At 49.4% G+C, this 14,586-nt stretch overlaps 5 protein-coding genes across 5 annotated transcripts in view; 3 read left to right on the forward strand and 2 right to left on the reverse strand.

Annotated features, from left to right (window-relative positions):
• CNG04420 (alpha-1,3-glucan synthase, putative) overlaps positions 1 to 664 on the forward strand; it is an 8,589-nt gene extending 7,925 nt beyond the window's left edge. The window contains exons 13-14 of the mRNA XM_572121.2: positions 1 to 75; positions 136 to 664. The exon at positions 1 to 75 is cut by the window's left edge and continues 214 nt beyond it. Of these exons, the coding sequence (XP_572121.1) occupies positions 1 to 75; positions 136 to 322 (262 nt within the window). The 3' untranslated portion in view covers positions 323 to 664. The remainder of the gene's footprint in view (positions 76 to 135) is intronic.
• Positions 665 to 850: 186 nt separating this feature from the next.
• CNG04425 (hypothetical protein) lies at positions 851 to 2,235 on the forward strand. The gene is made up of 4 exons (XM_024658660.1): positions 851 to 1,110; positions 1,253 to 1,522; positions 1,692 to 1,810; positions 1,899 to 2,235. Exons 1-4 carry the CDS (start codon positions 891 to 893, stop codon positions 2,010 to 2,012), a joined length of 723 nt encoding a protein of 240 aa, XP_024514578.1. The 5' UTR covers positions 851 to 890; the 3' UTR covers positions 2,013 to 2,235.
• On the reverse strand, positions 2,162 to 3,870 carry CNG04430 (expressed protein). Its single transcript, XM_572123.2, has 3 exons — positions 3,012 to 3,870; positions 2,542 to 2,949; positions 2,162 to 2,464 (listed from the first exon to the last, which is right to left on the reverse strand). The coding sequence occupies exons 1-3, from the start codon at positions 3,747 to 3,749 to the stop codon at positions 2,324 to 2,326; spliced, it is 1,287 nt and encodes a 428-aa protein (XP_572123.2). The 5' UTR covers positions 3,750 to 3,870; the 3' UTR covers positions 2,162 to 2,323.
• A 159-nt stretch (positions 3,871 to 4,029) lies between these two features.
• On the forward strand, positions 4,030 to 8,884 carry CNG04440 (hypothetical protein). The gene is made up of 4 exons (XM_572125.2): positions 4,030 to 4,685; positions 4,746 to 5,071; positions 5,127 to 8,154; positions 8,271 to 8,884. The coding sequence occupies exons 1-4, from the start codon at positions 4,080 to 4,082 to the stop codon at positions 8,796 to 8,798; spliced, it is 4,488 nt and encodes a 1,495-aa protein (XP_572125.2). The 5' UTR covers positions 4,030 to 4,079; the 3' UTR covers positions 8,799 to 8,884.
• A 779-nt stretch (positions 8,885 to 9,663) lies between these two features.
• CNG04450 (forkhead transcription factor 3 (freac-3), putative) lies at positions 9,664 to 13,526 on the reverse strand. The gene is made up of 5 exons (XM_024657602.1): positions 13,298 to 13,526; positions 12,930 to 13,000; positions 12,113 to 12,547; positions 10,597 to 12,057; positions 9,664 to 10,520 (listed from the first exon to the last, which is right to left on the reverse strand). Exons 3-5 carry the CDS (start codon positions 12,517 to 12,519, stop codon positions 10,019 to 10,021), a joined length of 2,370 nt encoding a protein of 789 aa, XP_024513267.1. The 5' UTR covers positions 12,520 to 12,547; positions 12,930 to 13,000; positions 13,298 to 13,526; the 3' UTR covers positions 9,664 to 10,018.
• Between the last annotated feature and the right edge of the window lie 1,060 nt (positions 13,527 to 14,586).

Below are 14,586 nucleotides of genomic sequence, written 5' to 3' on the forward strand. Positions count from 1 at the left end.
CCTCTCTCGACTGCACGTTTGTGTGACATTGGCGCTTGCGCAGTTCGTCGGTGCTTGCGTTGTCATGCTCGCTAGGTAAGTCTTTACCGTTACTTTTTCCCAAAGAGAATGTTACTGACACGTTTCTGATTACAGAGGAACAGCTCCCGACAAGGTCGGTCCTGGCAATGTCTTTCCCAACCCCGCCATCTGGGATATCGGTGGATCTGGCAAGAACATGCCTCTGGCACACTATGAGTTCTGGCTCTGTCTCGTCTGCCAGATCATTATTGTCATTGGTTACGCCATCTTCTTCCGACGCGAACAGCTGAGCAAGCCATAAACTGTTGTTCACTTGTTTTTTTTTTCTGTTCTTTCTTTTTTACGAGTTACGACAACGATGTAAGGAGAGGAAATTTATTCGGGGACTCATGTGTCTTTCTTTCATATATAGCAAAAACAAGTATTTTCAACCAACAAGGAGATTTCAGAATTACATGGCGAGGGAGAGACGAAAGATAAGAACGTGGTTATTGGAATATAACAATATCACGAATTACCAGCGTATGGATTATGGACTATGAATTTGTGACGTACTTAGATATACAATTCTCATGTTAGTAGTTGTGAGAATTGTTATTTTTTGCTTCTATAGAGGATTGAATTATATGCATCTATGAAAATACAAGTCCAAGCATGTTTATATGAGATCCTTCGTCGTTCTTGTTGTTGGAAGAGATTCGTGTGTAATTATGCTAGTACTGCGCTCAAGTCACCCGAGACTGTTTACAGGAACAGGCGCGACGCGTCAATCAGTATACCATAAATTCACTCTGAACAGCTCGCCCTCGACGTTTGATTTCATTGATCTCTTTCATCGTACTTTACTGCATATCTCCTTCATTTTCGCTATGACATCTTCCCTTCTACCACTCGAACTAAGACTTCGGACCCTTGAAGCCCAATTATTCGGCGTCCCACCTTCACTCCTTTCCAACCCCGACTCTCCCTCTTCAACATCACCGTCGGCGTTTTCCACCCCGGCGGTCACTCGACGGATACTCAGCGTCGCACAAGGGCTGCACCAGCTAGGTGAATCGAGCGATGGTGTAAAGCGACTTCTTGAAGGGTGTACGTATCTCTCCCTTTGATACCATGTTTCTGGGGAAAATAAGGACTTTTAAAGCTCAAGGCTGATTTGACGTAATTGTGGTGGGAAACCTTTTTTTTTTTCTTCTTCTTCAATTGCAACCGTACGTGCTATATCGTATAGATGAGCAATACCTGCCCCTTCTCGCAATACCTGCTGCCACCGGGCCATCCCCCAATTCTTCGGCACCAGACCCAAACGCAACCCCATCCACTGAGGAACCTAACTCAACACCAAGGCCAACACCGATCCACGAATCATCCCTCCTTCCAGACTCTGTAAAGCTCGCCATGATCCTCGAAGCTGCCTCTGACATCCGCGGAGCTGAACGGGACTTGAGAGAGATTGAGATTTTGAAGAATCGACAGGTAGAAGGCAGTGGGGAGCTTGAACGTGAGTCCCTTTTTGTGTCTTCTTTCGAGTTGTCGTTATGAGCCTGGGTGCTGTCGGGCTTTTCAATCTCATTTTTGATCTTCTTACTTTACATGTCCAATCCTGCTGGAAAAAAAGAAATGATGGACCGAAGACTGGTGTGGTAGCTGACCATAAGGAATGTTTAAAGAGCTTTTACCCTTAAGACCAAACTTGATTCAAGCCATGCAGGAAGTATCTGAAGAATCCGACAAGGTAGAAGACGCACGAAGGAATGTCGGACAGCTGCTCTTGCGGTATAACGATTTCGTACGTCCTTTTCTATATCCAGCGCGATTGTCCCTCCCCGATCCAAAGGCGGCAGAAACTGACTCCAAAGGGTTTTGTTTTAAAAAAGATGTCTACGGTATCGGAATTATTCATTGACTTACATCACCAGATGGAGGATCTGGAAGAAGGTGTCCTGAGAGTGGAGAGGAAGAGACGGAAAGAGCTGGCTTCGCGATATTGAATATTCGTCAATTTTGATTTCGTCGGATGATGGTGACGATGGGATAATGGTACGGCGATTCGAGCAGTTTGGCGGATAATGGAATGATTGAAGTGGAACGGACTCTTTCGATTGAACTGATAGAGGTTGTACAAATGCGAAAGTCGATGCCCTGCATGAGATTATTGGGAGACGACCATGATGCTAAGGAAAAATGCTATAACATGTACTGCTACAACCATTGACCGATATACGCTTCGATCACCCCCCCAAAAAAAAGAAAAAAAAGAGTGAAGGGCGCCACACCATTGCAATGACTCATAGTCCAATGCTCAGTGATCATCTTCCTCCTCTCCCGGACATCCTCCAGGCCCCTCCATCTCTTCATACGACTTGTATTTGTACGCACACCAAAAACAAAAGAGATGTTCATGTCGAAGTTGGTCGACTGTGAATGTTAGGTACGTCGCGGGCTGCAAGATGGGATTGGGCGGTATTAGTTGGTTGAAGACGTTTGAAAGAAAAAGAAGGAGAATAAGGAGCTACTCACGTCCATGGAAAGTACCCGCTTTGTCCCTGGCACCATCTCCTCCCAGTCTACATCTTTATAATCCACCTCTTCCTTGTGTTCGTGTTGCTCTCCTTCTCCTTCTCGCCGGAGCCGCTCAACCCTACTCTCTTCCACACCAAATCTTAGCACCCCTTCTTCCTCTTCTTCTCCGCGGTCTGCACCGAGATCAAGGTCAGTCAACATATCTCTCCTCATCTGCTCTCTCAATCTCTCCGCAGCAGAGATGTTTTCTTCCTTTCCAAACGAGGACAACTTGGGTAAAGGTCGGGAGGGTGAGAACGAGGGCGAGGGTGAGAAGAGGTCCAGTTGGGAAGGGTAAATGAGTTTAAGTAATGGGCGGGGGAGCGTGCCGAGCGGATCGGGGGGGAGGACGTGTAATGGATGGAACTGTTGTCGAGCATCAGTCTTGCTCTGTTTCTGGCGTAGAGATGCAAGAGGGTAACACATACCTTGACCCCCTTCTCCCGATCCATCTCCACCAACAACTCCCTCGCCTTTTTGCCTTTTCTTTCCCTCTCCTTCTCTGCCCACTCCACCCTCTGCCGGTCCCTGAACCCCTCCGTCGCCCGCCCGAGCTGCTCCATTTTCGCAGTATCCAAAGCGTCTGGGTTCCGGTTCGCCGTGTTGAGTGGTAGAGGCGGCGGGGACGGGGAGCGGGCGGACAGACCTTTGCGCCGGGCCCAGAGTGAGATTCGGATTGGTTCGTTTCGAGGACGGGTGGGTTCTCGTTCTCGTTCTCTCTCCAGACTCTCTTGATGCCCATTTTCGTTCTCCTCCTGTCCGTCGTCCAGACGTGGCCGTTTGCTTCCTATGCCGCCTCTGGAGGAAGACGCAAGATGTAAAGGCGGCGACGGTGACCGCTTCTTGCCCAAACCTTGACCCACTTTCCAGCCCATCTTCATCATCATCTCCATCGCCTTGTTTCCTCCCTTCTCCGCCTCCCGCGCCTCCTCCTTATCCCCACCCTTCCCCCGATCATCCCCAAACCGTTCAAACAAGCTAGTCTCCAGCCCCTCTCTCCTCCGCTGCTCCTCCAAGTCTTTCAGCTTTAGCTGGTTCTTCGCCTGACCCGAGCGCTGTGACTTGAGCGACTCCTTGGCTCGGCGGGCAGAGTAGTTGAGCGGTTCGGGCGGAGGGGCGTCGACGAGGAATTTATCGGACATGAAGTCGTCTTCAGAGTCTGACATTGTGGGACCGGGGGAATATGCTGTATTGGGGCTAAACGAGGATGTAGAATGCGTCAAGAGGAAAGCCAGAGACGCAACGAAATGTACTGCATTTGAGCTGGATACTGTATCCACGGCCACAGCCTCCATACGCCATCCTGTGCGGGACAAGCAGAGTCATTCATGCAGCACACAAATAGACAAAGGTCCAATATTACGTAAATGAGAACAGATCTCGCAACTGCAAAGATTATGTCGTTGTCAGCCAGGCTCAGGCCCGTGTTTCCCAGCGATTTGCTCCAATTTCCCCAGCACTGCAGGCATAAACGAAAGCCACATCTCCACCAGCCCATGAGCCATTATCCATCCGACAGGGATCCGGTGGACCCCAGCCGCCCAGCGCCCTATCCTCCGCTTCCCACACATCCGCGTCCGTACTACAGTGATCCAGCGCTTCGCCCGCCTTCCCGAGAACTGAGCACACGTATGCACGACTATGGGGGGCAATGGACCGCGCAAGACACGTACCGCCGGTATCCCGCATCAGAGTCCTCTGGAGCAGCGCAACCTAGAAGGGAGATCGACCTGCGCGAGCAGCTCGAACGACGCAGAAAAGAAAGAGAGATCGAAAGACGTAGAGACGAACTGGAGATGGAACGGCAAAGAGACGAGTTGGAGAGGGAACAGCAAAGGCTGGAGAGAGAGCTTGAACAACGCATGGAAGAGCTGGAGCAGGAACGACGTAGGAAGGAAAGAGAAGGCGCTACAAAGCTCAAAATGCGGATGGCCGCTCCTCCTCGCCCAGCTCATCCTGCTTCTCCTCCGCCACGACCGCCTTCCCCTGCACCCACTCCATCTGTGCGCAAACCCGTGTTCCACGACCGTGGATTCTTCCTGGCAAAAGACATTATCCAAGCTGGAGGCCCGAGTAAGACTCGTTTGATGTCTCTAATCAGGGTGCGTCTATTTTATTTTATATTCCATTTTCAAGAAGGCTGACGTCGACAATGATATTAGGAAAAAGGCAAGGGAACAGCCTTTCCAGATCCGCTCCGCCCTAAAGTAGTCTACATCATTGTCCGCCTCGACTCCAGTTGCCCCAAAAACTACACTGCCCTCGCCGCAACAGGCACCGAGACATTCCACCAATGCTCCATCACCGGCGATTGGACGACGCCAAATGTGATTAAACATCTCGCCAAAGTGAAAGGAGACTTTCCAGCCAACGAGTTTTCATCTGGTATAAACAGGAAATATGTGCTCAGAGAGGAATGGGTTGACGAGTGTATTGCGAAGAAAAGGTTGATCGACGAAAGAGAAGGGTTTGGAGGATGGGAAGTCAAGTACGTATAATATCTTTATTTTGGGAGTCTGGAATAGAAACTGATGTCTGAATAGAGTGACTTTTGATCCTTCCCTTGCAAATGGACCTTTTCTTCCACCCGTCCCCTCTGCTGCTTCTGCTCCGCCCTCTCTTCTCGCGCGCATTGGATCATCGTCCATCTCCACACCTCCAGATGGAGAAACATCAAGAGACGTTATCGGTTCCAATGACTTGTTATCCCGGATTGGATCTCCATCCATCCAAGAAACTGTTGTTAGTCCTGGCAATCTCCTTTCCCGGATCAAATCACCCTCTATCTCTTTGGCTCAGCATGGAGAGTCGTCGAGTAATACTTTAAATGAAGACGGTGTGGATGATCAACATCGATCTTCTCACTTTTATGTCGATCCGCAATCGCAATCGCAATCGCAACCGCAATCACCTACGCAATCACCTCCCCCAGCTCAACAGCTCCTTCAACGACCCCCAACTCCGCCAATGCCACCTCAACTTTCCCCTCTTCCCACGCGTCCATTCTCTCGATCCAGCCAACCACTTCCTACCCCGCCCACTGGCGGTGATGGTGGCGAACCGCTGACTCAACCAGTACCGAGAGCCTCTACCACAACCTCCTCCCCACTTGATTTATCATTACCTTCAAGACCTGCTGGACGTCAATACGAAGATCAACGACACGAATCTCAGAGGGAGCGACCAAACTATGATAATCAGAGGTTACCACCTCGCCAGCCACGCGAGAGGGAACGAGGTATGGATCCTAGGTTTAGTAGCTCTAGATCCAGGTCGCCATTGGCATCTCCCCCGATTGGCCAAACGTCTAGGCGAAATCGTCGACCATCCCACTCACCTCCTCCTCCCGCAAGACGACGCTCACCATCTCCACTAACACATGCATATCAAGACTCATACCCACGATTTTCGCAAGCTGGCGAAGAACACTTATCGTCTCGCCCCAACACACCCCCTACGCCTGGCGTACCAGATATGCCTACTTCCAACAACTCGCTTACCGCGAATCAGACGCAGGCGCAGACTTTGAACCAGAACCAGAACCAGATCGGCCTTGGTCACTTACCCAACGCATCCCAAGCAACTTTTACATCATCGTTACCTCCTCAGACCTCAAGACCATCCCAGCCCACACGACCGATCACTGGACCACTCCTGAACTCAAGACTACCATCAAGGCCATCCGAACTACCTCTTCAACCTTCTCCATCATCCCAATTCGCCCAACCCACCCAACCTACGTCCACGCCTGAGTCTGCGTCTACGTCTGCGTCTGCATCTGCATCTGCGCGCCCACAGACAACAATGCGATCTGTCCCAGTCGCAGTCCCTCTCTCCGGACACGGAGCACCGCATCGAAGGATGACACCTGCCCCTGGACCATCTGCAGCACAGGTCCGATCACCAAACCTTTCGTCGAGGTTATCTCAACCGGCGCAACCAGTCGTATTACCGTTATCCCAACCGCCTCAGACACACGTGCAGTACCCACCCAGTCCGCCTCATAGTGCATCCGAAACTGTGCGACAGTCACAGACGGTGCCTCTGCAGCCCCAGACTCAATCCCAGCCACAGTCACAGTCACATTCACAATTACAGCAGCGTACCCAACCATCGTCCCATCGCTCTCCTCAAAACGTCCCAGCTCCCCAAGCCTCTCAAGCCTCTCACTCAACCCATCCTACACCTCCCGTCAAACCGTTGTCGAGCCAGAGTAAGGGCAGCACCGCTGTGAACACTGGCCAGGGAGTGAATCAAGGCACGACGATTCCGCCTTTGACAGGAACAAGAACAGGGGCAGGGACTGATCAGCATCAGCATCAGCTCGATGTGAAGAACATGGAGGCTGTTGTGGGAGCGGGCGCCAGGGCGGAGAACAGCAAGGGCACGAATCAGAGTCTGATTCAAAGCCAGGTCAAATCTGAGGACAAGAAGGACAACAGCGTCAAGGGACGAAAGAAGAATGCTGGGAAAAAGAAAGGAAAGGGTAAAGAAATACAGAACGGTGCCCAGATCGCAAAGGTCGAATCGCAGAAGGGCAAACTCCAGTTGAAGAGCGAAAATCAAAATCGCGACCAAAATTGGAGGAACGGAACAGATGAAGCAAAGGAGGAGAAAATCGATGCCAACCTTAATGTTGAACAAGGTGAACATGGGGAGAAAAACAAAGTTGACCAAAAAGGACAATCGCAAAAGGAAAAGGGAAAGCCCAAAGTCATACCCGACGCGGAGGCTGAGACATTCTCCTCGTCTCAGGGATCATTGCACTTTTCATTACCAGTGGTCGACACTTTGCCTTTGTCTATCCATCCTGCTCGACCCGAACACGCGAAACTCACTCAGCCTATCCAGCCCGATCATCCCTCCCAAAGTTCTGAACCATTTGATTCCTTCCATTTACCTTCATCTCTACCATTTCCACAATCCGATACTCTCGGCCTTGCTTCCAGCCCCGATGTCTTGACCACCCCTGGTGCTTCCCATGAACAAGCTTTATCGCTTGTAAACAATGGATCGATGCAGTCTCCTTTACCGCCCTCCCAAACACTAGCGTCATCGTCATCATTATCCTCGCCAAACGCATCTGTCCGATCTGTTCAGGCTTTGCAGCCTTTGCAGTCCACAATGGCAAGTTCGGACCGTGCTGCGGGATCATCTACGGAGCACGAGCAAATATTACCCTCATCTCCCGGCCAAGTCGCCCACGTTCCTCGTGTACGCCCAGACGCCCACACTTCAACTATCCCATCTCCTTTGTTCCTCCGCATGCCACCTATTTCCTCTCCATCAGCAAGTCCACATAACCTTTCATCTCGGACGTTGGCTTCCAGCTCAACGACCGCTAGTCAAGTATCAGTGCCAATGCAGGAGAAAGAGAAGGACAAGGATCAGATTAAAGTCGATCAGAACGGTTCGCAAGCGGGCAAAATTGAAAGTGTTGATAAAGGAAAAGGGGAAGAACGCTTGGGCGATACACAGGGTGCAGGGCTGTTTACGGTAGCTGGTGCAGTACCGTTGAGCTTCTGGGTATACGGTGGGTCAAGGGCGCGGACGCTGGAAATCGTCATCACCGTAAGTTCCTTCCCACTTCCCATATCCCTATCTATCCATCTATTTCTCTTTTTTTGGATATCTTCCATGATTTGTCCATAATGTTGATAATCCCTTTCCCGCAACTGTAATTGTAGCACGCCGGTGGCGGTATCCTCACTTCCCCAACTCTCGCTGGATTTCTCGTCCTGCCCTTACCCCCTTCTTCCCCTATAAATAACCCCGATCACATTGAAGCTGTACGATCAGTGCGAGGACAGGAATGGAGAGTAGTGGTTTCTGAAGAATGGGTTTTAGATTGTGTGGAGAAGGGTGAGTTACTTGATGTAAAGAGGTACCTGTTGGAGGTGCCGCCTTCGGAGGAAGAGGAAGTGGCGGGCGTGCTTGAGGATATTGATATGGAAGAAGAGGAGGAGATTAGGGGAGGAGGGGAAGGACACAGTGATGAACGAGAAGGTAACAGCGACGGACATGGGAACGCAGGAGAGTCAGTGAGAATAGAAGAAGCGATCAATTCCGAGAAATCGGCCATCAAGAAGCCCGAAAAATCTTCGAGCGGTTGGATGAGCATGTTCACGAGGAAACGACCTGCACCGGATGGTGATGAAGAAGTATATATCGGTAAACGAGGAAGGGGATTTCACTCTGATGATACCTCCGCGTGATATACTTACAGGATATGATCATTTATAATTACGATCTAATTACGACCTTTCAATCGAATTTCCTCTAGACTTGGCTTGTATGTATGGATTTTTTCGTTTTCCAAGCCTATCAATAGGCGCTCCAACCAAGACCGAATTTACACCTACATACCATCTCCCACTGCTGCATATGTGGATTATGACCTTTGTTGACTTGCCCTTTCTCTCCTTCACATTCTACAGCATTAAACTCGATTGCCTTTCTTTGTCATGGCAAGGGCAAGTCGTTGAATTGGGTAAAACTGAAAGGTTAATAGTTGTAATAAAATGACGAATAAATCCGGAAGCTGGGGAGTCTCAGAGAGAAGTTGAAATAGAGAATGGGCATTGTAAAAGAGAACGAAGAGAAATAGCGACCACTTGACGACCAGTTATGACCATCTACAATTAACAAAAAAAACTCGAACGTACCGAGTTATGTCAATATTTGTACGTATTGCTGCACATATAGAAGTACAATCAATGAATAAGCACTGTCTTGCGACAATACTCTACCCTCGGTATAGCTGCATGTAGATACAGAGGATAATAATATGACCGGTAAAATCTTCGCCCTCCTCTTCTAGCCTCTAACCTCTTCTACATCCATCCCTCCTCTCCTCTCCTCGTAATCTCGACAGTCAAAAGTAGGACTCACAGAAGGGAGAAAAGAAAGGAACAAATACTCCTTCACTACCGAAGGCATAATTAAGCGGGCCATCATACCTTGTAAACATTTGTAGATGTGAGAAACGCTGCATGTGAATAGAAGTAGATAATGCGTGTACCAGTAACCGACGGAATAAATCGGCAGCATGATAGTCAAGACTCAACAGAATCATTTATATTTTCATTTCCATTTTGTAAAACTGCATTTCCTTTTGTGTATATCAATTCAAAAAATACCTTACACCTACAGCAGAAAGCCCTTGCTCATTTTGTTTCCGGCTGAAGAGGAGGAGAGATAAGAGATGTATGTAAAAGAGAAAGGAAGATGAGAAAAAAATAAACTGGAAGAATGATGACAAGTAAAATCAGTATATACACTCAACAAAAACGGTTGTTCAGGAAAGGAGAAATAAACACGTCTTTTATTGTTTGTCTTTTTTCCGTTTGTCTTGTTGTTATCCGCCCTTACAAGGAACCTTCACAAAACAAAATTTCTCCTCCGGCCCCCTAATCTCTTTTCATCCTCCTCACACTCATGGCTGGCCGTAAAGCTCATCATCCTCTAGTTCATCAACCGAGCCCTCTTGTCCCCGATTCCCTTCTACCCATTTCTCATGCAACGCCCCCTGTCCCTGCCCTTGTCCGGACTCTAGTCCTTGCCCATGACCATGACCATGACTATGACCATTACCGTTACTGCGCGCGTAATTCTGACCTAGCTCGCTACCTGCTCCAGAGCTTATAGGGGCCACACCCGGCGGTAGTTGCGCATGTCCATCCGGCGGCGGCAAAACACTTCCCATTCCCATCCCCATCCTTCCACCCATACCCAAGCCCCTGGCATCGTTCTCCTTCCCCACACGCGAGCCTGCTTCCTTTGATGCTGCTTCCTTCTCCAATTTGGCTTTGCGCGCTTTAGCTTTTCGTCCCGGTCGGCCTTCGTCTGGTACACCAGGTATGACTGTCCACCAACCGCCTTTACCGCCCGAGTCATCTGGTACTCCATCGACTTTGTTAACTCTTACAAACATTTTCCTATAAGAAGCGAAAGTGATACCGTCAGTTCTCTATACCTGTTACAGATTTACAGAGAAGGAGGAAAAAGACTCACTTCAAACTAAGATTATGCCTAATCGAATTCTGCCACCCAGCCGTCTTCTTCTCATCCAACGTCTTGAAAAACGGAAACCTTTCCGCGATACTTGCATAAATTTGATTCAACTGTAGCTTCCTATCAGGCGCATTCTCAATCGCATGCCGAATCATTTCATGGTACGGATAGGGCGGCTTGCAGTCGTATCCGGGTCGTTCGCCTTCAGTAGGGAGTTCATTGACTTTACGGCCGCCGCCGCCTGTTCGGGGAGCGTGTACGCGAGGGAGGTTAGGCGAAAACTGTTGGGTTTGGGATGAGGAATGGTGATGGGCGTGGGGATGCGAGTGAGAATGGGAAAGGGAGTGGCCGTGACCACGGATGTGGTCGTGTGGGTAAGAGTGCATAGACCCAGAAGACCCTGCAATCGGCGCAGACACAAGATGGTGCGAAATCGCAGATGATTGCGATGCCGTCGAAGACGACGTCGGTGCCCTTCTCGCTGTAGACGCACCCGCAATTGAAGGTAACGCATTTGAAGCTGCATCTTCCTCCGAGATCCTTGAACCGGCAGAGGCAGTATCGTTTAACGGGACGAGATAATCGATATTCTCTTCGACGTGGGGTAGTATCGCCAGTCCGCGAGTGGGAGGAGGTGACATGGTTCCCCGAGAAGACATTGCCCGTCGAGGAAAAGACATGATCTCCCTTGCCGGTGCGGGACCGCCGATAGTCCTTCGACGTTTGTGGCCGAGAACAGAAGTGATGGGTGATCCTTCCACTGCTTCGGCAGCTGCCAACAAGCCGTGAAGCTTGTCTGGTGTACTTGCGCGTCTACGATGTCCTCGCTCAGGCGATTGGCTTGCTCGCCGTTTTCCTCGGCCTCTGAGAAGCATACTTTGCTCAAACGGGTTATGGGAAAGATGCGCTACTTCTTGCTCCGGGGATGCTGCGAGCGGTTCTCCGGGTAAGGATTTCGTACGGCTAACAGGTGTCTTCTCCGCCAATGTGGCAATCTCTGCAAATTCTTCCAGCACTGAACGTGCAGGGGTATCCGGCAAGTGTCGTTTTGAGCTAGAGATGGGTGAAACAAGCGTAGATAGCGTCGGGCTCCTTGACGGCTGTTTTCCTTTCGATGTCGAGTTTGAGTTTGCGGTCGTAATGATATCTCCCGATAGTCTACTGCGGGTATGCGCTGCAACATCCTTGGGCGCCGAGCGGGGTCTATCATCGAGTTCATCATCGTTGACGATATCTTTCCCGTGCCAGATAAGACCTCGGATGGTAGGAGGCTCAGACGATTCAGGAGGGGGATAGTCCCACTGAGAATGGGGGAAAGCGGCAAGGACGGCCTTGTGGATCTCTTGGGCTTCAGGCGCGCGGGGAAAACGTTCAAGGATGAGGTGACGGATGCCATTAAGCGGCATGGACGGAACTAGAGGTGTGTGTGGCGGCGGGACATGATGGAAGTTTGTTCGGAGCCTGAGTGGGAAGTCAGCTCTAGTCAAAAGGTCCAAGGGGGGAGACAGATACTCACCAAGAGATCAAATCAATGCTTGCACCGTTTCGCAAAACCATCTTTGCTTCGAATGCCGGCGCCAAAGGCGAGCTTCCTCTACCTCTTCTTACCTCCCCATCTTCCTCTTGCCCATCCGCAAACAATTTCCTCTCGATTCTCGTCCTCTCACTTGCCAAACCCCGTTCAGACCGACCATATTCGCCAGGTCGGTAGGGGGAATAAGGGGCAAAATGAGTTGTCAACGGATATCGGGAAGAGGTGTGGTGAGGGTCAAAAGAGGGAGGGTAGTTGAGGGTGGAGGAGCTAGAAGTGGTGTTTGGCGACATGGAGGCAGGAGTGGGGTAGAAGCGGGATGATGATGTTTTTTGAGGGGATGTACGTGTTGGAGAGGGGTTACCGTATGACTTAGTCAAAGCTCCAGGCATAGTTGCCTTCGGTGGTTCTAGGTAAGAGCTAGATGGAGTTAGCCGTTGTTCAAATGGGTTGCTAGGAATGAAGGCCGGCGGAAATGTTGACAAATAAAGAACTCAAGTGACTTGGAGAAGAGAAATACACTCTAGCACTGAAATAAACAAAGCCTTTCAACGGTACAAGCAAAGGCATCGAGGTGCGATTGGCCATCCAATACGCCAAAGTCAGCTCGACTGACTGTAGCCAGTGGCAATGCTGGTGAGAGACGGTATTTTTGTACCCTTTTTGGGCGTGAAGGCTCAAGCTGCATAGATAGCTCAAGTCGTAGCGCACAACACCCCACGACGCACCGAGAATCCACCATCGTACAAGCTACAGACTCTCTCGATAGAGTCGAAAACCAAAATAGACACAACGTACTCACCTTCAAGCTCCTGCAAAGGTTCTCCAGCGTGGAAAAAAGCGTAGTTACAAACTCCGATTCCTACGTAAGAGCTACTCCGCAACGGGTGTTGATTAGCAAATTGTCCAGCAGCAGAATACAATGGCAAGAGCACAAAACAGATAGGTTGGGAGGGGCTGTGGTAGGGATGGAGGTAGGTGGATTATGGTGAAAAAGGAAAGAATGGAGGCGTAAAGATAGCGATGACTACGGTAGCGGAAGAAACAAAGGCTGCCACTAATGGTCCCCTTGTTTTCTCCATCCGCCAGGGGCAGTCGACTGGTGCAGACGGGGATATTTTTACCACTACTCGCCATTTCACTTCTCTAAAAAAGGATAAGAGCACTCACCGTCAAGCCCAATGTCTATGCAAAGAACTAGCGTATGTATACAAGGCAGTCTAACTATCGATGTGTCTGCCGCTGGGAGTGGCTGGTGGTGGTACAAAGAAAGGGACGTCGAAGGCGAAGTTTGTAGTTCCTAGTGCTCAGAGTGCTGGGTACGGCTGGGACTGGGTGCGGAAGGTGTGCAGGAGTATACAGTAGGAGTTGACAAGGAATTCAAAAGAGAATATGGGAAACAGAGGGTGTGGTTGTCTCACTTGAGCGAGCTCAGGGCATAAACAAGAACCCGTCAACAAATTCCATTACAGTGGCTGCTGAGGTGGGATTATTCCTAAAGTGACTACCTCACCGATTCCATGCATGCATGTCCCTCTATACACCCATGCATGCCATTCCTCGCTTCTCATACTCACCCCCATGCATATTCCATTCACACTATATCCATACATACGGGCATCTTCCATACGGCTTCCATGACGGAACCAAATATATCACCCGATTCTAGACAAACAACAACAACGTCATCCGTTGGATTTTAAATAATTCATAAAAATAGTGTAGTAGTAAATTTATTAGTTCATGTCATACTCACTTGCCGGTTGCCAGGCGTGGGATTGCGACTATGGATGGTCGGGCCTTATTCCATGCTTCTGCAGAGTCAGCAGAGTAACAGCATGCAGTTAGTATGCCTTGGGCAATCTTACTCTCTCCCGCCGCCACCACGCACTACTATAAGTGCCCAACCCTCATGTGATACCTTTTTTGCCATTTTTAGGACACTTTTCATCAACAAATTTCTCATCTGCGGTCCTGGGGAGTCATTTGAATATTGATGATGACGATACCTTCATGTAAGAAGCGGTTATTATTTATTCTTGGTCTCTAGTTTTGCATTTTGCATCTATTACTCCAATTTCTTCGGTAAGTTTTCTGAATGTCCATACTAATACGACCAGTACAAATGCAGATAAAGACAGTTTCTAATGTCCAGCAACAAAACAACCTTGATCACCTCGGCAGCAACGTGATGAAAATAAACAAAACCAACCAATACTCCTACATCGTCACCTTGCAAGCCTTTTTTCTGCGCTTTACAATATTGGGAAACACGAGAAAAATGACTCATGATAATACGCATGCACGCACGACTTTGACTCCATCCAATAATTTCTCTTTGATCCTCGCGAAACCATTACACTGGGGTTAGGAAACCAACTTGATCGCGCACAGTTTCGGGGTCTTTGAATTCGGGGGAGTTGCACTTGAGGAAGAGTTCATGAAATGCATGAATCTGT

Source organism: Cryptococcus neoformans, assembly GCF_000091045.1.
Source record: "Cryptococcus neoformans var. neoformans JEC21 chromosome 7 sequence".
Taxonomy (NCBI): Eukaryota; Fungi; Basidiomycota; class Tremellomycetes; order Tremellales; family Cryptococcaceae; genus Cryptococcus; species Cryptococcus deneoformans.